The sequence below is a fragment of the Chiloscyllium plagiosum genome, chromosome 7, assembly GCF_004010195.1.
Source record: "Chiloscyllium plagiosum isolate BGI_BamShark_2017 chromosome 7, ASM401019v2, whole genome shotgun sequence".
In the NCBI taxonomy this organism is placed as follows: Eukaryota; Metazoa; Chordata; class Chondrichthyes; order Orectolobiformes; family Hemiscylliidae; genus Chiloscyllium; species Chiloscyllium plagiosum.
The window spans coordinates 18,737,819-18,761,690 of record NC_057716.1 but is presented as its reverse complement, the minus strand read 5'-3'; the positions used below and the strand labels follow the sequence as shown (position 1 = coordinate 18,761,690).

General features: G+C 40.8%; 1 protein-coding gene across 5 annotated transcripts in view; it reads right to left on the bottom strand.

Annotated features, from left to right (window-relative positions):
• Window positions 1–4,171: 4,171 nt before the first annotated feature.
• LOC122551371 (transmembrane protein 237-like) overlaps window positions 4,172–23,872 on the bottom strand; it is a 33,814-nt gene continuing 14,113 nt past the window's right edge. For all 5 annotated transcript variants that reach the window (XM_043693135.1, XM_043693136.1, XM_043693137.1 and 2 more), the window contains 6 exons: window positions 20,102–20,225; window positions 18,583–18,774; window positions 14,831–14,904; window positions 13,565–13,661; window positions 12,141–12,262; window positions 4,172–4,787 (listed from right to left, as the gene is read on the bottom strand). In XM_043693135.1, coding sequence (XP_043549070.1) covers window positions 4,720–4,787; window positions 12,141–12,262; window positions 13,565–13,661; window positions 14,831–14,904; window positions 18,583–18,774; window positions 20,102–20,225 — 677 coding nt within the window. In that variant the 3' untranslated portion in view covers window positions 4,172–4,719. The remainder of the gene's footprint in view (window positions 4,788–12,140; window positions 12,263–13,564; window positions 13,662–14,830; window positions 14,905–18,582; window positions 18,775–20,101; window positions 20,226–23,872) is intronic.

Below are 23,872 nucleotides of genomic sequence, written 5' to 3'. Positions count from 1 at the left end.
TCATTCTTGCATTGTGACTGATGTGGTACTACATAGATCTATCCTTGAGTCCCACTGTACACAATATATTTCATTGATTTGGAGTTGCGAACCTAATACAATATTTCCAAGTTTGGATATAACACAAAGCTAAGTGGGAATATGTGCTGTGGATAAGATACAAAGTGTATTCAAGAGGATTTGGACAAACTTAGCAAATGGGCAAGAACATAGGTGATGGAACATAATATGGAAACATAATACTCCATGGAGTAGAAAGAAGATATGCAGAATATTTCTTGAATGTTAAGAGTTTTAAAAATGTAGATATTCAATAAAGGGACCTGGGTGTCCTCCTCAATAAGTCAACGAAGACTAAATGTGCAGTTGCAGCAGAGAATTTGGAGGACTATTGCTAGCCTTTATCTCAAGAGGAATTTAGTAAAGGAGCAGAGTCTTGCTTCAGTTGTAAAGAATCTTGGCTAGACTGCACCTGGAGTAATATGCAGAGTTATGGTTCCCTTTCCTTGGGAAAGATATTATTCCCATGGAGAGAATACAACAAAAGTTTGCTAGACTTGTTCATGGGATGGAGAAACTGACCTACGAAGGGAAATTCATGCAACTGGGCCAGTATTCTCTTGCATTTCAAAGAGAATACAGATATAATGGCAATTGTTAAGAGGTATTTTGACACATATATGGATGTGGGTCAAGAGTGTGGTGCTGGAAAAGCACAGCTGGTCAGGCAGCATCCAAGGAGCAGGAGAATCATGCATAATCCTTCTCCTCGGATGCTGCCTGACCTGCTGTGCTTTTCCAGCACCACACTCTCGACTCTGATCTCCAGCATCTGCAGTCCTCACTTTCTCCTAGATATATGAATATATAGGGAATAGAGGGATATGGATTCCATAGAGTCAAAAGATTGAAACCTACAATATACTTAAATAAGCAGGGTAGATGCATGTAAGATGCTTCATCTACTAGGGAGTCTCAAACCAGGGGATACCATTACAAAATAAAGGGGAAGCCGCTTACGACTGTGATAAGAGTTGTTTTTACTCAGCAGGTTGAAAACCTTTGGAATTCTCTATTCCAGAGAGCTGTGGAAGCTTAAATCATTGGATTTTTAAAAAATTACTCGTGGGCAACACATTTATTGTCCACCTTTTATAGAGACTGACAGATTTGTAAATATAAATCGCATAAGGGGATATGGAGATAGTGTGGAGAAAAAGGTCTGAAGTAGATTTCAACCATGACCATTTTGAATGGCAGAGCAGGCTCAATAGGTTGACTGACCTACTCCTGCTTCTATGTTCCTATGAGTTGCTATCAATCCACAGACAATAAATAACTCAGAGACAACAGTACCATCATTGGTTTCAGGGTTGCAGTATGGTCAGCATTACAGATATGTTGCCCAGCTAGCAATCCAGAGACATGAGTTCACATCATACCAAAGAAAATGAGAACTTAAATTAATTGAATAAAACTAGGAATATGAAATGTTAATTTCATTAATGGTGACCTGGTGTGATTGTTGTTTAAAAATAAAGTTCTTGATCACCACTTTCTCCTCCAGAGCAATTAGGCTTGGGCAAAAAATATTGGTCTTGCCAGAGGATCATACATCTTATAAATAAATTGGTCAGACCACATTTTGAATATTGTGTTCAGTTTTGGGCTCCTTATTTAGAGAAGGATGCTAAAACCCTTGAGGGAGAGTTAAGTATCTGTAATATGCTGCCAAAGGAGGTGGTAGAAGATACAATCGCAATGTTTAAGAATCATCCTGACAGATTTATGAATCATCAAGAATAGAGGAATATGAATTGCATATGTGTCAGCACAGCTTTGGCGGGCCAAAGGGCCTGTTCTTGTGCTGCACTTTACTGGTCTTTGACCCCTTACAGATAACACGTGACCTTTGGTATCAAGATCAGAAACTGCAGGCTCAGTTGCCAGCCATGCAGGTGCAGAATGGTCTCAGGCACAGTGCAGAGGTGACCGATGGCCATAGAGCTGAACCCGGTCAAGAATTCTCTTGCTCTGGACAAAAAGGGAGAAATTTGGGGAAATGGTTTTTGTGGAGTGAAGAAATCACAAGGACTAACATTTTGATTCAAATGCTTTATTTTATCATGATTAAAAAGCTTATATTTCAAACAAAAAATTGAGATAAGAACTTGTATTTTTAATCTCAAAATTACAGAATTTTACACCAATAAAGCACTTTTGAAGTTACTGTTGTAGTGTAAGAAACACAGCAGCCAGATCGTGCACAGCAAGATTCCAGAACAGAAATGACATAAATTACCTATTTGATTTATAGATTTCAGTTGTTGAATAAAGTTTTGGCTGAGACACTGAATAGTACCGAATGAATGTTCACCTACCATACAGCAGTATTAGCATACCAGTTTCTCTTGTGGAACTTGAATCTAAGATCTTCTGATTAATAAGATCTGAGCTGTGGCTTAGGCCTGTAGATCATCTTTTCAATTCTTCCTACAAATCCACGATCTCACCAAAAATAACTCAAGGAGACAGGTTCTGATTCCACATTTGGGACTCAAACGCACTCTGGCTCACAAAGAAAGATGTAACCCAATGCATTCCAAGACCTCTCTATAAACAATTAGAAACTCTAAAGCAAACTATGTACTAACTATGGCTCTAGTTTGCCAGATCACTTAGTTGTATTTTGTCTTTATATTATTTATTGTTTTATTTCATGCAATAACTTCGTGATGAGTAAATCCTAAATCAGAACGTCAAGCTTTGTTGGTAATAGTAACCTGAATGAATAGCGACATAAGGTTTCATGGCAAGAGTGAATATTGATGCTATAAAAGGAGAATCCATCTCCGGAGTCATTTTGGATAAACATTCCTTTCATTTAAGAGACAATTCACGTTCATCAAGTGAATGAGGCTCACAGGTTGTACGTGTCCTGAAACTCTGACTGATTCTGCTGGACTTCCCCTGTAAGGGATATGCTGCACAGCAACCTTATACTTCTCTACCCTATTCAGAAATCTTAAGTTCGAACTACCACAGCTGCTTGGCTTAACTTTATACAGCTCCCTGGTAGTTTTGATAATTACTCTGTGACTAGCTGCCAACAGTTTCACTTTTGGAGGTACATATTGAAGATGGCAGTTTTACTGCTTCTGTTTTCCACTTGATTACTAAAACACAAGTTAAGCAGGCCACTTAAACTGTCACTGAGCACTGGGCTCTGCACCTCCTGACAACTTTGCTGGGGAACATGAAAAGACTTTTCCATTTGTGAAAGCTTAAATAGAATTAAGCTCCTTCTACACTATTCTAACAAATACTCTCAGGAAGGTACAGTGCAGAGTTAGTGCAAATCTCCCTGCATACTGTCCCATCAAACATCCTGAGGGCAGGTACAGATGGATATTGATATTGAGTAAAGCTTTTTGACCACTGTTCCATCAAGTATTCCCAGGGCAGGTACAACAAAATTTTGTGTCTCCATCTCAGTCTCAGAACTGCAGCTCTTAGTACATCAATGTGTTTTATTTTTAAACTGTTTTCCACACGAGGCATCTGATAACTTTGCTAAGATGGCAAAGTTGATTTAAGGAAATGCCCACATTCCACACATGAAAGAAAAGAAAAAAAGTGTGCTGATTTAGGGTTGTGAATCAGTGCTTAGCATTCAAAACAACTCTGCTGAAACTGGCAAAGCAAACTTCAGTTCCCTCGATCAGAGCAGTGTCTGAACGTGGGCGTCAGTTACAAATGACTGTATACAACGCTACTTGACACCCAATCTAATATTATAGTAAATAAGGATGTATAAGTTGACCCAGTAGAAGATTAGGACTTTCTTTTAATCAGCCCCAAATAAAAATTGATTTTGCATACACTCGGTGTATAAAATGACCCCTTTCCATACTTTTGGCGATATGTTGTAGATTAGATTAGACTACAGTGTGGAAACAGGCCCTTTGGCCCAACAAGTCCACACCGACCCGCCGAAGTGCAACCCACCCATACCCCTACATTTACCCCTTACCTAACACTACGGACAATTTAGCATGGCCAATTTACCTGGCCTGCACATCTTTGGACTGTGGGAGGAAACCACAGCACCCGGAGGAAACCCACGCAGACACGGGGAGAATGTGCAAACTCCAAACAGTCAGTCGCCTGAGGCGGGAACTGAACCCGGGTCTCTAGCACTGTGAGGCAGCAGTGCTAACCACTGTGCCACCGTGCCGCCCACTTGTCTTAGTAGTCAGCCTCAATTTTTACTCCACAAGAGAATGTTTATTCTTACTGGTATCTTACATCTGGGTGCAAGAGATTGAGCAGGCGATTCAGGCTTTTGTTGCAAAGATGCACAAAAATTTAAGACACACCTACACAAAAGAGTCACAGCAAACACAGATGGAGGCCACCCACTGTAGCATACTCAACATATATGTTGATCCAATTTTCAGAAGGAACTTTTCGTAGCTTCAAAGGTCGACTGACATCCACTGGACTATTCATACTGGAACATAAATGTGTGATGTGGACACCCTTTCAACTTCTATCCAACAGAGATGAAAATTGACTTCGGACGAAAGCATAAGCATGGACATCTGCACCATACAATCTTCATCACACAAAACCAAACAAAAAGGAATTTAAAGTCCCTTGTAGCCAGACCATTCTGATGTAATGCTCCACGCACCTTCAGTATTAAAGGCTCATATTTTATGCTTGAGCTTTAATTTTCTCATCAGGTGCACCAATGTCATTCATGTGTGATGCAAACTCTGATTCTACAAAGAAAAATGAAAACTTTAGTGAGACTCCAATTCAGTAGTAAATACTCAGTCCATGAAGATGGCTAACACCCAGATAATAACATGACATCCTGGCTATATTTTCACCAATTCATTAACTATAGCAAAAATTGGATAGATATTATACATAACTTTATATTACAGCATTCTTGCGGTACACTTTTATGAAACTCCAGTAATTCAAGATAATGTGATTTCAAGAATTGATTTTAGTTGACCTTATTCTCCAAAGAGATTTGATGAGTAACCAGATGAAAGCAATATACAAACCCTAAATAGATTACCTATGCTTCTGTCAAGCATATCCATCGAATTGTCGCAAAAGCTGACTGGTTCACTATGTCAGGTTTACATCACAGAAACAGGCAACACGGATCAATGTCAACATTTGTGCCTTATCCCACTTCATCTAATCCTTTCTGCCTCATGTGTTTATCTAGCTTCCCTTAAATGCATTTATTATACTGCCTTTTGAGGTTTCATACACTCATTCTCTCTAAATGAAGACATTCCTCCTGAATTCCTTTTTGGATTTATTAATGACTATTTTGTGTTTGACCTAGTTTAAAACTTCTTCACAAGTGGAAACAATTACTCTATAGCTATCCTAACAAGGCCTTTTTCAATATTACAAAATCTCCCAAACCTTTACTTTTTTAGAGAATAAGCCTCCGCTTGTTCAGCCTTTCCACCTTTCTCAATACATATATCTTCTCAGTTCTAGTACAATCATTGTGAATTATTTTTGCACCATTTCCAGTGCCTCAGTAAACTTTTCATAATATGGAGACCAGACAGAGAGGAGTAATCCAAGTAATCCTAATGGCCTACGGTTCAATACAAGTTTAATATAAAAGCTCTGTGTTTCAATATGAACCTCTTAATATGAACCCCAGTTCTTAGTTTGCTTTTATTAAATGGCTTTATTAGCCTACATCACAAGCGTGCATATGTAGCCCTTAATTGTACTCTTTATCTATCCAATTAATAGAGATATACTGATTTAGTCTCTTAGTTAATAGCCTTTAAGGCAGGATACCTGCTTTTTTTTTCCTGGTGTGGCATATGTGTGATCCAGTGCCTTGCCAATGTAATTGACTCTTAATTATCTTGTACCTAGCAAACTATTAAGTAATATCAAACTGCTTCACTTGCAGAAGTTAAAGAGCAAGTCCACCTTCCTTTATCAAGTTCATTTGCTCTGGGTAACTTAGAAGGATGGCGAACGGCCACATTGCAAGCACAAAAGAGAGTAAACTATGGACAGGAACTGGGAAAAATATAGTTGTGCAATATCTTCACAGTTGAGTGGATCATCACTGACCGTCTCAGTTAACACATGCTTCCCATGAGTTTTTAACAAGGCTTGTCATGCATTATCGAGCAAAAAATATTGTTTGCAACAGGGAGGACAAAAGTAACGAATGTGGTGAGGAGATCACAACCATGCTGCCTACAACTAATGTCATAAAATGTCCCAAAGTGCTTCACAGGAGTGTAATCAGATACTGACAATGTCAAGATTAGAGTGGTGCTGGAAAAGCACAGCAGGTGCTCCTGGATGCTGCCTGGCCTGCTGCGCTTTTCCAGCACCACTCTAATCTTGACTCCGATCTCCTGCTGCAGTATTCACTTTCGCCTAGATACTGACAATGACTTAAGAAATGAATCATTAGGCAATTGGCAAAAAGCTTGATCAAAAACCATAAATCTTAAAGCAGGGGAGAGAGGGGCAAATCGTCAGAGAAGAAATTCCAGAGCTTACAATCTAGACATTAAAACTACATCTGCAATAGTGGGTAAAAAAGTCAAAGCTGCACAAAAGGCACGAAAATTGGAGGAATGTCAAATTCTCAGTTTTATGCGGAAGGATGTTACAGCGACAGGGAGGGGAGAGACTATGGACCACTGTGAACACATAACACGATTTTAAATTTGAAACATTGTTGGTCTGGGAGCCAACCTATGTCAGAAAACACAGGGGTGACAAATGGACAGGATATGGTGTATGCTAAAATATCTCTGAAAGTTGCCACCCAGGTAAATAGTGCGGTGAGGAATTTGAAACATTGTTGGTCTGGGAGCCAACCTATGTCAGAAAACACAGGGGTGACAAATGGACAGGATATGGTGTATGCTAAAATATGTGAAGCAGTGATTTGGGAAAGGTCAAATTTATAGAGGATGGAAAATGGGAAGCATTGGAATAACTGAATCTGAAGTTCACAAATGATGGACATAGGTTGCAGTTGCAACAGACTAATGCAGAAGCAGAAGTGGGCAATATTAGTGCTTACAATTGGCAGTCTCAGTGGTAGGAATTAAGAGAAATAGGAGCAGGAATAAACCATAATGATCCCTTGAGCCTGCTCCACCATTCAATATAATCTTGGATGATCTTCTATCTCGAAATTTTCCAGGAATTCCTCCTAACCCTTGTTTCCAAGAAACTGGCTGTCTGTCACAACCTTGAATGTACTCAATGAAGGAACACCACAAACAGCTGGGGTAGAGAATTCCAGAGATGCAAAGCCCTCAGAGTGAAGAAATTTGTCAAGTCAGTTCCTAGGAGTGATGATAACCGGCAACCTGTTCTGGACTTTCCATGTAGATACAACGGTCAAGGGGGCACAACAATGCCTCTTCTTCCCCAGGCGGCTAAGGAAATTTAGGATGTCCATAAGGATCCTCACCAACTCTGACAGGTGCATCATAGAAAGCATACTGTCCTGGTGCATAACAGACTTGTACAGCAACCACTCTGCCCTGCTATTATTAGACAGATGAATGGATTCTCTAACTTCAAAGAATATTGATCTTGCCACGCACACATGCTGTGCAGTGCAACCTGTATAGAACATAGAAAAGTACAGCACAGTACAGCCCTTTGGCCCATGATGTTGTGCTGAGGATTATTCCTAATCTAAAATAAGATAACCTAACCTACGCAACCCCTTAATTCACTGCTATCCATGTGCATGTCCTGCAGTCGCTTAAATGTCCCGAATGACTGCTTCCACTACCACCCATTGGCAACACATTCCATGCATTCACAACATTCTGCATAAAGAACCTACCTCGGACGTCTCCTGTATACCTTCCTCCTAATATTTTAAAACTATGACCCCTCGTACCAGTCAATCCTGCCTTGGGATAAAGTCTCTGACTATTGACTCTATCCATGTCTCTCATTATCTTGTATGCCTCGATCAGGTCACCTCTCTTCGAGCTTAGTCAACCTCTCTTCATAAGACAAGCTCTCCAGTCCAGGCAGCATCCTGTTAAACCTTTTTTGCAACCTCTCCAAAGCCTCCGTATCTTTCCTATAACAGGGTGACCAGAACTGGACACAATATTCCAAGTGTGGCCTCACCAGGGACTTGTAGAGCTGCAGCAAAACCTCAGTTCTTAAACTCGATCCCCCTTTTAATAAAAGCCAAAACACTATATGCTTTCTTAAAACCCTATCCACTTGGGTGGCAACTTTGAGGGATCTATGCACTTGAACACCAAGATCCTTCTGTTCCTCCACACTGCCAAGAATCCTGTATTTAATCCTATATTCAGCATTCAAGTTTGACCTTCCAAAATGTATCACTTCACATTTATCCAGGTTGAACTCCATCTGTCATTTCTCAGCCCAGCTCTGCATCCTGTCTATGTCACGCTGCAGCCTACAATAGGCCTCTATACTATCAACGTCACCTCCTACCTTTGTGTCTGTGGCAAATTTATGAAACCATCCCTCAACCTCCTCATCCAAAGTCATTTATAAAAACTACAAAGAGCACAGGCCCAAGAACAGAGCCCTGCGGAACACTACTCACCACTGACCTCCAGGCAGAATATATTTCTTCTGTCAGCCAACCAATTCTGAATCCAGATAGCCAAATTTCCCTGTACCCCATATCTCCTGACTTTATGAACAAGCCTACCATTGGGAACCTTGTCAAATGCCTTGCTGAAGTCCATATACACCACATCCACTGCTCGCCATGTCTCATCACCTCCTCAAAGAACTCAATAAGATTTGTGATGCATGACCTGCCCCTCACAAAGCCATGGTGACTGCCTTTAATCAGAGATACTATCCCTCAGAATTCTTTTTAAAACCTTGCTGAGCACAGATGTAAGACTGACTGGTCTTTAATTGCCAGGGAGTCCCCTATGACCCTTCTTGAAAAGATGAACAACATTCACCTCCCTCCAATCCTCGGTACGACTCCCATGTAGAGTGAGAAAGCAAAGATCTTCACCAGTGGCTTAGCAACCTCCTTTCTCGCTTTTCAGAGCAAGATAAATCTGGCCTGGCCCTGGGGACTTATCAATCTTAATGTTTGCCAAAATTTCCAGCACATCAACCTCATCAATCTTGATCTGTTTAAGCCTGTATCCCAGCTCCTCAAAGTTCTTGTTCACAACACGGTCCCTTTCCTTAGGTGAAAACCAAAGCAAAGTACTTTTTAGGGCTTCCCCAATCTGCTCAGATTCCACGCACAAGTTCCCTACGCTATCCTTGACCAGACTTACTTTCTCCCTGATCATTCTCTTATTCCTCACGTATGAGTAAAATGTCTTTGGATTCTCCCTCATCCTTCCTGCCAAACCTTTTTCATGCCGCCTCCTGGCTCCCCTCAGCCCATTTCTGAGCTCCTTTCTAGCAAGCCTGTAATCCTCTAAAGCTGTGCTAGATCCTTGCTTCCTCCACCTTACGTAAGCTGCTTTCTTCCTTTTGACGAGAAACTCCTCCTGTTCTCGTCATCCAAAGCTCCTTAATCTTAACCCTTCTTGCCTATCTCACAGGAACAAATTTATCCATCACTTACGACAGCCGCTCCTTAAAACAGCCTCCATATGTCTGTTGTGCCCTTTCTGTGGAACAAACGGCTACCAATCTGTACTTCCCAACTCCTGTCTAATGGCGTCATTATTTCCTTTTCCCCAATTAAATATCTTCCCTTGGTAACTGCTCCTTTCCCTCTCCAAGGCTATGGTAAATGTGAGGCGGTTGTGGTCACTGTCACCAAAGTGTTCTCCTACCACGTGATCTGACACCTGTCCTGACTCATTGCTGAGCACCAAATCCAAAATGGCCTCTCCCCTCGTATGCCCCACTCTGTCCAAGTTTTTTGTCACCCTATGATCTGTATGTACTTGTTAACTATGATCCGAGTGTACTGCTCACAAACAAAGCTTTTCACTGAGGTACATGTGACAGTAAATCAAATCAATCAAATGATTGACTCCTTATCCTGCGTCCCTGCATTCTAAGTTCCCCAGTTAATGGAAAAATATATTCTGAAAATAATAAAGATTTTGACGTGATAGCGAGATTCAGAGTTCAGAGCACTTGACATTACACCACTGTAGTCCATACTAACATTTCCATTTCCAGCACCATAACTGCCCAATCCATAATTCTAGTAGATTTTCATCAAAGCAAACTAACTATCACCCAAACCAGACTTGTAGCTTTTTGAACTCATTAACTTGTGTCTTCTTTTAACCAGAACACTGCCCATGACATCACCAAGCACTGACAGAAGATATGGGATGTGAAGCTCAGTTGCACACAGATAGGATCAACATCCACAGACAATCCTTAATCTGCTGACAGTGAACCTTCCCACAGCATCACTTAACATGCTATACTTCTAATGCTCTATGATCCTTTGGCACAGTGTACCACAAACAACATAATGAGCACAGAGGAAATAAGCAACTCCAGCTGAACACACATTCACTGGTAACAGGGGAACACAACACACAAACAGAAAACATGTACAAGTGCTAAGACAGGTTTTATCTTTACAGAATTGTCAATTGTTATAGCACAGGAGGTGACCATTTGGCCCATTGCATCAGTACCAGTTTTCTGAGTGAAAACTGACAAATACTTCACCACCTTTTCCCTGCAACCAACATACATTTGTCTGTTTCAGATAACATTCAATTCTGTCTTGAATGCCTCAAATGAACATGCTTCCACCACACACTCAGGGAGCATATTCCTGATCCTAATCACTCATTGGGTGAACGAGTTTCTCTTCATGTTGCCATTGCTTCTTCTGCTAATTAGTGTCAGAGTGTCATGCAGCCCGGAAATGGACCCTTTGTTCCAACCAGTCCATAGCAAACTTAATCCCAAACTAAACTAGTCTCACCTGCCTGTTCCTGGCCCATTTCCCTCCAAATCTTTCCTGTTCACGTACTTATCTAAGTCTTCTAAAATGTTGTAACTGTGCCCGCATCCACTTCCTGAGGAAGTTTATTCCTCACATGAATCACCCTCTGTTAAAAAAAAAATCTGCCCTTCATGTCTTTTTAAATCTCTCTCCTCTTACCTTAAAAATATGCCCCCTAGTCTTGAAATCCCCTATGCGAAAGAAAAGACATCTACCATTAAACTTATCAATACCCCTCACGATTTTCTAAGCCTCTATAAGATCACACCTCAACCTCCTATGCTGCAGTGAGAAAAGTCCCTATCCATTCACAATGCTGTGATAATGTCCAGACCTTTGCGTCAGAAGGTCTGGGTTAAAGTGCCACCTACCGCATTCACATCATAAGTTAACAGGTTAATTAAAATGACGTCAAGGAGCCAGTGTTAGACTGAGGTGTACAAAGTTAAGAATCAGACAACACCAGGTTATAGTCCAACAGGTTTATTTGAAAGCACTAGCTTTCGGAGTGCTGCTCCTTCATCAGGTGGTTTGCTATAAATTCTGAGTCTTATAGACCACAACCACCTGATGAATGAGCAGCGCTCCACAAGCTAGTGCTTCCAAATAAACCTGTTGGACTATTACCTGGTATTGTGTGATTTTTAACTAGGTTAATTAAAGATATTTACAGAATGTAGGCTTGCATTTCACTAAAACGTATCATGCACTATGTCAGATATATCCTTGTAATATATAGCATGTCCATCCATATCCATAGATAAGTAACAGCATTGAGGAAAAGTGAAATTGGATTCTTTTGTGAATTGGTGTCTGTTAAGCCTGTCATTGGGCGTCTGCTGGCTCAGTGATAACTAGCCTTTTTCTCTTTTCATGTAGCATGGAAGTAGTTCCAGTGTATTGCTTTTCTTCTATATTTCCCAACTCACAACTTTCCCATACTTAGTGGTGTCCTACTTTTCCTTTGAAATAGGAATGGATACCTCCCTCCATTGTACATCCTTTTCTCCCCCCACTACACCAAAAGGCTTTCAAACCTTTACTACTCAAAACAGTAAGTGCTGATTCATACCCAGTTCCTCTTCCCTTTTATCCTGTTCACAACTGGGGTGATCATCATTAATCATAATCTTTGCTCATGTACCTTCAGTATAGTCAAGCGTAGGATGATATGACAGGAAGATCCAGGCCAGTCCAACCAAGATGCTCACTACAAGGTTCACTACAACCCAAGGGTGCAGAATCTGAAACTCTGATCCAGAAGGCCTGAAGAGAGAGAGGCAATGACTCATTTAATAACAGGTCCTATACAACAAAATGCTTAGTGCAAACTTTGCAACATACTACTGAGATGGGACATTGAATTTCACTACAAATCTAATATGCAGAAGGTCGCTACTGTCAGCTCAGTAACCAAGTGATTCTGATCCAATACTAACAACCTAGAGCTTAAGACTTCACCCAGCTTGCAGAGGTGTGATTTGCAAAATTTGAGTGTTACCACCAAAATAAAAAAGCTGTTGATTGTTGCAAATACTCAGAAGAAACTGCCACCTCTATCTAGCCTTGTCGATTAGTGAAACCAGTACCTCGTTACATAGTTGATTCTTAAATATTCTTTGGGCAACAAGCACAGATTATAGAGTCATTATATCATCAGTTGGTGGGGAATCCAATTTTATGCTTTAAAGATTAACCAAAGAAATAGGAGTGGAGGTCTGCTCCTGAGGTGGAGTGAAGTCAATGTTGCAAAGTGCTGACAACCAATTACACATAATAAGCATGGGAAACTAAAAAAAAACTTACAGAAAATAATCAAGACTAATTATGATGTCTACATTATTCAATAACGGTTCTACACATGATCATCTTAGCTGTAATGCAACCTCACCACTTTTGGAACTAAAAACATTCTGTTTGAGGCCTAATTCTGAACTAACAACTGGTTCTCATTTTCTTCTTTAACTCTCTCCTGAAGATGCCAACAAAGGCAACACCCATAGCGAAGTACCCCTTTCATCAAAGCACACACGATGTACGTTGGTAGATTGCTAAGACTGGATCAAAACACAGACTGGACAGGTCATGAACGATTAAAAAAGAAACCTGCTAATAAACTCTTCAACATTTCTGTGGCTTTGCCTAAGTCAGGATGTGCTGGTTCACGATTTGACCTGGGCAGCATCCTGACAGAGCACAGGAAATGATTTTAGAGGCTGAGACTTCAGTGAATTACCAACCAGCCTTCATTCAATCATTTCTCTTGTCTACCACAAACTGACATTTCAACACTGTCACCTCCATATAAACATATGCCTGTATTTAAAAAAGGACTCTGAGGTGAGATGGATACAGAATAACCCCCTCACTAAAACACTTCTGCTCCTCTTTCTAAGTGCCCGAGTACAGCATATAATAAGGAATTCTCTGATGGGGCTCACACTAATTACTGATTTACGCAGTGCTGTTACAGACTGAAAAGCCATTAGCATTTGTGGTAAATTAATCTGTGCTTTATCATTCCATTAGTGCTCTGTTGGAACAGAACATGTACAAACTACAACTTACCAAAGAGTGAAATTGGATTCTTTTGTGAATCGGTGTCTGTTAAGCCTGTCACTGGGCATCTGCTGGCTCAGTGATAATACCAGAGCTATGAAGTACACTGCACAAACAAAAAAAAACTGTATAAACACAACAAAACTGTTCATCATTACAGATGCCTTATAACTTTAAAAAAAGGGAAAGACAGACAATTTCCAGTCTGTCCTTGGTTAGCTGGCCTCCATTAGTGTACAATAGAGTCACACAGGCATAAATGACACTGAGGAAGATATTTAGCCCACCGAGTCTATGCCAGTTTTCCAGTCAGACCCATTCCCCATTCTGTCCCTAACTAACTCTGCTCACATTGTGCTATTTATATCCAGTGAGGAGCTGTGCTGTGACACCATCTCAAGGTTGCTCCAGCCTTATACAAGAATTACCATAAACATGACAAAATATTCTTCCCTACATATCCCCGGAGAGGGGACAGGGGCAGATGGGATGGAGGGTGGGGAAGAGAGAAGGTGCGGCGGGTTGCGGGGTTGGATGGGAAGTGGGGAGGCGGGTGGTACTGGACAAGGGTTGGGGTGGATGCGGGGGGAGGGCGGTGTTGGACAGAGTTGGGAGGGCGGGTGTGCGTGGTGTGCTACTACCTAGTCTCCTGAATGGGGAACAGACTTCACAAAAAAACTCCAAGCCCCAGAGGAAATCAATTAACTGAATAATCAATTATCTGAAAGTCTCATTCGAATAATAGGAGATTCCTCCGTATTAGCTTTCGGAGCGCTGATCCTTCATCAGGACGCTATGGAGCAGGACCAAAAGACACAGAATTTAAAGCAAAAGATTAGTGCCATGCAACTGAAATGATATATCAGATATATTAAATAAACCTGTTGGACTATTACCTGATATTGTGTGATTTTTAACTTTGTCCACACAAGCCAGGTACCAGAGGAAACCAGCAACTCTTAAAAATTAGATACAAATACACTAGCACAACCAAAAGTACCATTTTGGTTTTAGTCTCCCATTGGAAATTGTATTACTCAAGCTTCTCTGTTTTGTAGGATTAGCATCCTTCAACTTGAAAGTTAACAATAAAATACTAATTGTAAACATTTGCATATCTATACAAAGTGAGATCATGACAAACAACAGATCAGTGACATTCACAGGCAATGGATCAGTGATACAATGATACGAACAGGAACAAAACATGCAAAAATATAAATATGGGTAAGCAAGAAAGTTTTTTTTAAGATGGAGAGCAATGCAAGTACTTACAGACAGAGGCCAATGCAGCAGGATCCAGCGTCACAATTCTACGCACTGCCATTGCTGCATCAGCTAAATTAACCCTGGAGAGAACAGAACAATGAGAAAAAAGGTTTAATGTTGATGAATGAATTGCGAACTTGTGTCTAATGCTTTTGACAGTTTAAAATATCTGAAATTAAGCTGTTTTATGTTAAGTGAGGAAGAACTGCTTCATTGTGGTAGGAGGATGTTCTGCCTCATTGGAATTTACCCACTTTTGCTCAGGGAGAAGGAGTAGTAATATGGTGGTAGTGGTCAGGGGAGTGGGGTGTAAATATGCAGGCAAGAACTTTAAGTTTGGGATCAGAGATGGTCACATACAGTCCAGAGTAGAGAATCTGTTTTTCAGAAGTTACTTTGACAGTAATAGTCATCCTGCTGAGGTACTGATGGATTTGCTGATCCAAGTAAGTAGGTAGCATCATTAATCAATCAACCATATTTTGACAGCTTGATTGATTATTTTCCCTTCTGATAATCATTAGGTCCTCTCAACCCTTGTATAGGTTTTAGGTTCTACCTGTCATTTGTCTACCCATTCTGCTAATCTAATATGGGCTATAATAACTGTTCTCAATTTTATTTTCAATCCATTGGACTGGTGAAGACTGAAACATCCTACAGGTACGATATTTCAAACTTGGTACTCTCAGGACTGAGCCTGAAACCAATATATGTTTATTTTCAGACTTTGGGGTAGGCAGTACAAGCGGTGGACAGTATTGATCAAGCTGGGTTGGGTGAGGTCAAGTGGCAGTTTGAGCACAGAATAGGGTGCAAGTAACCAATCTATAGGAACACCTTGCCAATGCAGGACCAAACTACATTGTCCAGGTAAACTTAAATAATACATATACTTTTTAAGAATTAGAATTGACACATGAAAGCCTTTATTCCTGATGAAGGGCTTTTGCCCGAAACGTCGATTTCGAAGCTCCTTGGATGCTGCCTGAACTGCTGTGCTCTTCCAGCACCACTAATCCAGAATCTGGTTTCCAGCATCTGCAGTCATTGTTTTTACCACATGAAAGATTATGACAACATCTGGATTTTGGATACTACCAGTTTTGGGGTAGCTGGATCGGAGGGACCCTAGCTGTATACGAGGGGTCTGGGAGAGAAGAAACTGCACAAGGATGGTAGGCAGGTTAGAGAGAGCAAAAGCGTGTGTAATGGTGAGTAGTGTTGTACCCAATGATGGACAGGATCCTGCTTCCAGGTCAGGTATAGATGACAGATTGGCTGGCATTAAGTAGACTTGCAACTGTCTGATGGTGTATGGATCCTTTAGTCACAGGGACTCATATGTTTTACCGTTCAATGGCTGCACGAACCATGATGCTTTTTCCTGAAAACCACTAGTTGTTGAAAAGTGTGGTGCTGGAAAAGCGCAGCAGGCCAGGCAGCATCCGAGAGGGAGAAGAATCGATGTTTCAGGCATAAGGCTGGTGTGCCAAGCGGGCTGAGATAAAAGATGGAGGGGTTGGGGGGAATTTAGGGGAGGGGCGCTGGGAATACGATAGGTGGAAGGAGGTGAGGGTGATAGGCTGGAGAGGGGGTGGGCACGGAGAGGTCGGGAAGAAGATTGCAGGTCAAGAGGGCGGTGCTGAATCCGGCGGTTGGGACGGAGATAAGGTGGGGGGAGGGGAAATGAGGAAGCTGGAGAAATCTACATTCATCCCGTGGTTGGAGGGATCCTAAGCGGAAGACGAGGCGCTCTTCATCCAGGCGTCGTGTGGCCAGGGTCTGGCAATGGAGGAGGCCAAGGATCTGCATGTCCTTGGCGGAGTGGGAGGGGGAGTTAAAGTGTTCAGCCATGGGGCAGTTGTGTTGGTTGATTGGTACGGGTGTCCCAGAGGCGTTCCCTGAAACGTTCCGCAAGTAGGCGGCCTGTCTCCCCAATGTAGAGGAGATCCACAGCATCTGCAGTCCTCACTTTCTCCTGAAAACTGCTAACCACACTTCACGAAAACATTTTACACAAACATAAATAAAACTTAACAACGTATTTATCTTTTTAAATTGATTTGAGAGGTGTGGGCATCACTGGCTGGCCAGCATTTATTGCCCATCCCTAGTTTCCCCTCGAAAGGGTGCTGGTGAGCTGCCTTCTTTAACAGCTGCAGTCCACTTGCTGTAGGTTGGCCCACAATGTCCTTAGGGTGAGAATTCCAAGATTTCAAACTAGCAACAGTGAAGGAAGAGTGAAGGTAATTGCAGGTGGTGGTGTTCCCACGTATCCTCTGGCCTTGTCCTTATAGATGGAAGTGGTCATGAGTTTGGAAGGTGATGTCTAAGGATCTTTAGAGAAATTCCGCAATGGATCTTATAGATTGTACACACTGCTGCTACTGAGCATCGGTGGAGGGCGTCGATGCTTGTGAATGTGGTGCCAATCATGCAGGCTGCTACGTTCTGGATGGTCATGCTTCTTTAGTGTTTTTGGAGCTCCAACCATCAGGTAAGTGGGGAGTATTCCAAAACACCCCTGACTCATGCCTTGTAGATGGTGGACAGGATTTGGAGGATTCAGGAGATGAGTTACTTGTTGCAGAATTCCTAGTTTCTGGCTTGCTCTTGTAGCCACTATATTTATGGGGCATGTTCAATTTTTGATCAGTGGCACCCCACAGGATGTTGATAATGGGGGATTCAGTTGAATGTCAAGGGGTGATGGTTAAGCTAATCTTAATTTTCTTGAGCTCTCAGTCCTAAACCGAAAATTAGAAAAATAATAGAAAAATAGAAATAGTGTCAACACCACCAAAAACACCAGTAAGATCTGGCATACTGATCTGAGAAATGGCAGTGGGTCCAGGTCAGCAGACAGGCAGAAGCAGATCTGTGCCACTTGTTGCAAGGTGATCTGAAACTTGGCAACTTACAGGTGGCCTGAAAGTCGGTTTCATCTCCTTGCAAACTGTCCAGACCATAAAACGGGTGCCACCGTGTAACAACCACCTTAAGCAACATCACCTACACTGGAAATCTGTCACTTCCTGCAGACTCACACTTGCTCCATGGGTTTCTTTGTACCTAAGTCATTGCCAACTTCTTTTTTGATCAAACCTGCCACTGTTAAAGTTTAGATACCTACTGAGTTTTCCAAAAGTATCAATATGTTTTAATGCTTTTATTCCAAGATTTCCCTTTAATTGGTTACTTTTATATGGTACCAGTTTGGTTGTTACTAGCATTGCACTTCTGGCTTTCAAACTTCCGAATGAAGTGATCCATAAACTCTTCTTGGGAACCAGCATCTATTTATCTTACAGCGCTTCTGTAGGAGTTACTCCCAATATAAGGAGAAATAATTAAACATGTCATCACCGTGTGGGAGGAATCACAGACACAAAGCTCTTGTTGAGTGACCACAAACCAGTGGTCACTCAACAGGGAATCACAAACACCAAGTGGGTGAATCACAAATTGAGACCCCCAACTGGGGGAATCATAGGTAAATCCAAACTCACATTTTGCAATGCACATTCTGCAGTCATCAAGATGCCTGTCATAAAGACAATGGAGGAAATGTGCTCTTGCAAAAAAATTTAGCAAAACTCTCTCAAAACTGAACCACTCAAGGAAATGTTAACTGATGTATAATCAGTGAGTGAATTGCACATTGGAAGCCGAACCATGTAGTTGGGTACATATTTTGAGGGATATTTGGGAGCCCAGATGGCTGAAAAATATCTATCCTTCCCTCACCTTCTTACCTGTCAAATGCAGAGACAGTGCTGATGGCAAGCAGCATGTACAGGAGACACTGTCCTGGGTAGACCAACATGCTGTATTGTTGCAGTAGATTTGGGAGTTCAGAGAAATTGTTACCTGACAGTGCATAAACTACAATGATATTCCACACCATGTATCCAGACAGAAACCCTTGTGAGAAAAGCCCAATTATCCTGAGGAGAGAGGAAATAAAGTGCATTATATACCCAGTGTGACATCCATACATTTTGAAGAAAAATTTTAGAAGTAAATCAGAAACAAGAAGATCCAACGGATGCAGCCATTGTGCTCCAGGCAAATTGTGTGTTCCTTCTGATCAGGATCTTGGGATCAACATTATCTCCAGTCAATGGATCTGACATGTGGCCACAGCACAAAAACTGTACCCAACTAGCAAATGCCTGCAGTAGGAATTAAAAGGGGAATCCTTAGACTGATGGGAACATGGTAAAGGGATCCCTAATCTCTATTACGATGTACCTGCCATCCAAATGTTTATGAAGCAGTGTAGAGAGAGCTTTACTTTACAATGCAACCCATGACACTCTTTTGAAAAAAAGACTAAGTGAGTGTGCAAAATTGTGGCAGATCGATTCAATGTGAGGAAATGAGAGGTCATTCATTTGGACCAAAGATAGATAGAACAGAGTTTTTCTTTACTAAATGTTGAGAAGCTCAGAAGCAGGGAAGTGTAAAGAGCAGAGAGAGTTACAGTCCAAAATTTCAAAATCTCAAAATTAACAGACAGATTCAAATAGTAATTTTAAAGATTAATACAATGCTGGCCTTCACATCAATTGGTCTGTAATACAAAGTGAGAAAATTACGTTTCACCAGTACAGAGCTCTGGCTTGACTACATCAGTTGTAACGTCTCAGTTTTGTTGGGAAAGATCTATTAGCTTTAGAAGGGGTGCAGCCATATTCTGAACGAATCACGAAGCCATTATTTGAAAACAAAAAGGCCAGTTCTAGCCATTTATCAGATTGTTTATAAGAGTTAACTTGCAAATTGGACAGCATGTTTCCTATGTGACTACACTTCAAGAGTGGCAGTATAACATTTTCAGAAACTGGAATGTTCCAAAGAAGAGTCATTGGACTGGAAATGTTAATGGTTTCTCTCTTCACAGAGCAAGCTGCCAGGCATGCTCAGTTTTTGCATTACTTTCCTTGTTTTATTTCAGATCTGCAGCATCTACAGTATTTTGTTTTTACATTTTTATATAAAGGCAAGTCTTTTTTTAAAATGTGGTAATGTGAACAGATAGTCTAATACCCAAGAACAATTAGCAACAAGGATTTGCTATTCATTTTCTGCACACATTATCTTTGCCTTAGTAGGCTTTTGATAAGTGCTCTGAAAGAATTGGACAACTGAACTCCTAATTACTTAAGCTAATAAATAATTACCTAAAACAGTCTCAAGTGGAAAGAGTTTAAATGACAACTCTCATTTCCTGGTACAATCCGCACTGTTGCCATCACAGGTTTCCCTTACCTAAATCCACGGTGTACCTGTAAAGAGACATCTCTGGTTGTCAAGGTGGGCTTGACCTCCATGTACACATCAACCTGCTCAGCAGATTTCTGTATCTCCAACCTGTCTGTGGCCTGAAATCGACCTGTGGAAGCAATGTACAACATTTTAAAATAAGATAGCATAGCCGTTCACAACTTCAGTGGAGAACGGCTGATAGCTAAGTTTGGTACCCATAGGGAGGGCCTCAACCGGGACCTTGGTTCATGTCACATTACAGGTGATCACCATTGCACTACACACACAGATATTCCTACACACACGGGCACAGGTACACACAGGCGCACACACACCCTCCCACATGCACCCCCTCACAGACTTAAGACACTCTGCACTCACTACACACACAACCCCCACCCCAGACAGATACACACACACACAGACAGACAAAGACCCACATGCACACATATTTTGTGGGGTGAATTTGTACTTGCAGAGTGACATTGTACTTTGCTCAAAAACTGCTTGCATTCATGTAGAACTCTGAGCTCAAAAACTGCATGAAGTTATATAAAACTCTGATTCTCATCTAAAAAGTGAGATAAATCTAAACATCATGGCATAGACAGAGAACACAGGGGGCCAACACCTTCAACATATTGTCTAGCTATCACCATTATTAACAGCTAACCCGAGAATGCAACTTTAAAAAAAAGGTTTTGTGATTTACACATGAAAGAAGTGAAACTATCACTGTATTCTAACAGATGAAAGGCTTAACAGACAATCAGTTTTTCAATGTATAATTTCAGTTACATCACACAGAATTTATAGCAAAAATTTAGTGTTACGATCGAGCCCTCCACTATCACCTGATGAAGGAGTGTCGCTCCAAAAGCTAGTGTGCTTCCAATTAAACCTGTTGGACTATAACCTGGTGTTGTGTGATTTTTAACTCAGTGAAGAACTGTCAGGTCAAATCCAGTATTTGTTTCTGATCCCCAATTTCCTTTGAACAGAGTGACTTACCAGGCCACTTCGGAGAGCAATTTGAGAATCAACTACATTATTGTTGGTCTGGCGTCACATGTTGGTCAGACCAGATAGGGATTTGCTGACACATTTTCTTTCCTAAAGGACATTAAGGAACCAGTAGATTTTTATGACAAACAATGATAGTTCTGTGCCACTATAATTGAGACTGGCTTTATATTCCAAATTTTAAGAATTGAATTTAAATATCACAATCTCCAGTTGGATTTGAATCCACGTCATAGGGCATTTGCTTTAGCCTCTAGTCAGTGAAATTACAACTATGCTATCATCTCCTCTTTCTTAGGAGAGAAGAGAGAAGTGAAAAATTTATCCATTCCCACGAATGCCTGCATATCTTTGCACAGAAGCTATCAGTGCCAGATTACCCGATGACCCTTGGAAATACAAGTGAGAGGAGTTAATAATAGTTGATTGCAATTGCATAACGCCTTTAACATCCACTTTATCACAAGTATATCAATTCTAGAAATACAGAAACACTAATTCAGTTCAAAATCGATACTCACATAAACAAATTCAGATTAATTAAGGAAAACCAACATAGATTTAAGGGACAATTATGTTTAACGAACTTGGAGTTTTTTTTTTAAAAAGAAATAATACAGTGAGTTGATCAGAACCACACTGTTGATGTGGTGTACACAGACTTCCAAAAAGTAATTGATACAGTGCCATACAACAGACTTGTGAGCAAAATTAGAGTTAAAGGAAATAATGGGAGAGCAACAATATTGCAACAAACACATTGAGTCAGAAGGTCGCAGCGTAATCGAACTCGGTGAAGGTTTGTATGGAGCTTCCCAAGGGCCAGTGTTGGGACCCTTGCTTTTCCTAATATGTTCAGTGATCTAGACCTTGGCATAAAGGGCACAATTTCAAGATTTGCAGATGATACAAAAATTGGAAACATTATAAATAGCGAGGGAGATAGTGTTGAACTTTATAAGAATGTAAACAAGTTAATGGAGTGAGTGGATTGGTAGCAGATGAAGTTGAATGCAAAGAAATGCACCATCTGATAATGTGGTGGAGACAGGTTCAATTGAGGCAAACAAGAATTAGATGGTTATTTGAAAAGGAACAGCATGTAAGGTTATGGGGAGAAGGCAGGAGCATGACACTAAGTAGCCGGTACAGGCACAATGAGCCGAATAACCTCCTTCCACACTGTAACAAATCTGAAGTTCTACTTCTGAGCCAAAAATGATCAGGACACACGACCAAAGGTTTGGTAAAACTGCTAGGTTTTAAATAACACATTAAATGAGAAGAAAGATGGAGACACTTAAGAAGTAAATTCCAGAGTCTAGACAACTGAAGGCACGAAGGGGACCAATGGGGACACGAAGGAGACCAGAAATGTGTAAGAGACTGGAGGAATAAAGAAAACTGGAGAAGGTTAGAACTTCAGATAAGCCAAGAAGAGATTTAAACACAAGGATGGGATTAAACTTTCTCCCCTCAATAAGGAAACCTATGCCTCATTAGGGTAGCTTGCGGACATGAAGCCCATTATTCCTTGAGTCATAAACATTTTTAAAAAATGATCAACATACCAAAGTCCCCAACGTATCTGTCTGATAGACTCAGGTTAACAAGAAACACAGGCCAGGTTTTTATACTTAAGATTTATTACAAATAAATAGATTCAACCACAGGTAAAAAGGTGAACTGTTCACATATCATTACTAGTTAAAACTCAAATCCTCACCATCTTCTAAAAACTCTCCATATACAGACAAATACATTTGTGTTATGATAGAGCAATAATAATAAAAATACTGGGGAAACAGTTCAATAGTACAGCCTATAGGGTTTTTCTTTAGTTTCCCAATTCCTTCAATTCTTTGATTTTTCTTTCAGGTTATTTCACTTCACAGGAGGCATAGAGTAATTGGTTTATGTATGATAAGTCTCTGACATATTGGTTAAAAGCAACAGCTCACAGCAGCTGGTAGGGGAAAACAACTGGCTTTCTTTAGCTCTTGTTATTTTCGTCGGAGACTGACACACCACCGCCTTTCCCAGACGTCAGAGGGCTTTTCATTGTATTGTTTGCACCCAGGTTCAACTAAATAGAAACCAATCAGATAGTTGTTGTCAGGTTGATGACCTTTGGCATCCACAATTGGTCACAAGTGCTCAAATTAGAGCTACTTGATGCTGAATGAATCTTACTTTGTATGTGCCTCAGAGCCGTGGTAACTATTTACAACTTACCCTCACTGCTTGCAAAGTAACAGTGTAAATATGGCCCACAATGAGTTTCAGCAACATACTTTCTAAGTCCTTTACTGTAAAACAATCCTTTTCACCAATTCAGTTCACAATCAAAAATAAAGTTAAATAAAAAGATGCAGTTTTTACAATTTTGCTGCCTAATCTCTCTCCACAAGGCTACTGGTCTCCTGATTGCCCTTCTTTGGATCAGTTTTTTCCAACAATAATATTATTGCTTTGATTCCGCAGTGGAATTGTTGCCAAGTGTTGTAGTTCTTTGTTTCTGCTTCTACAGTCTTTTTCACATGATTGTTGTGAATAACAGGAATTACAAAGGGGAGGACAAATGAACACAAAGGCTCAGAAAGTCAAAAAACAATTAAAGTGAAGATAAATTTTTTCTCTGGGGTCAGGGAGTCTAGAACTAGAGGGCATAGGTTTAGGGCAAGAGGAGAAAGATATAAAAGAGACCTACGGGGCAACTTTTTCACACAGAGGGTGGTATGTGTATGGAAT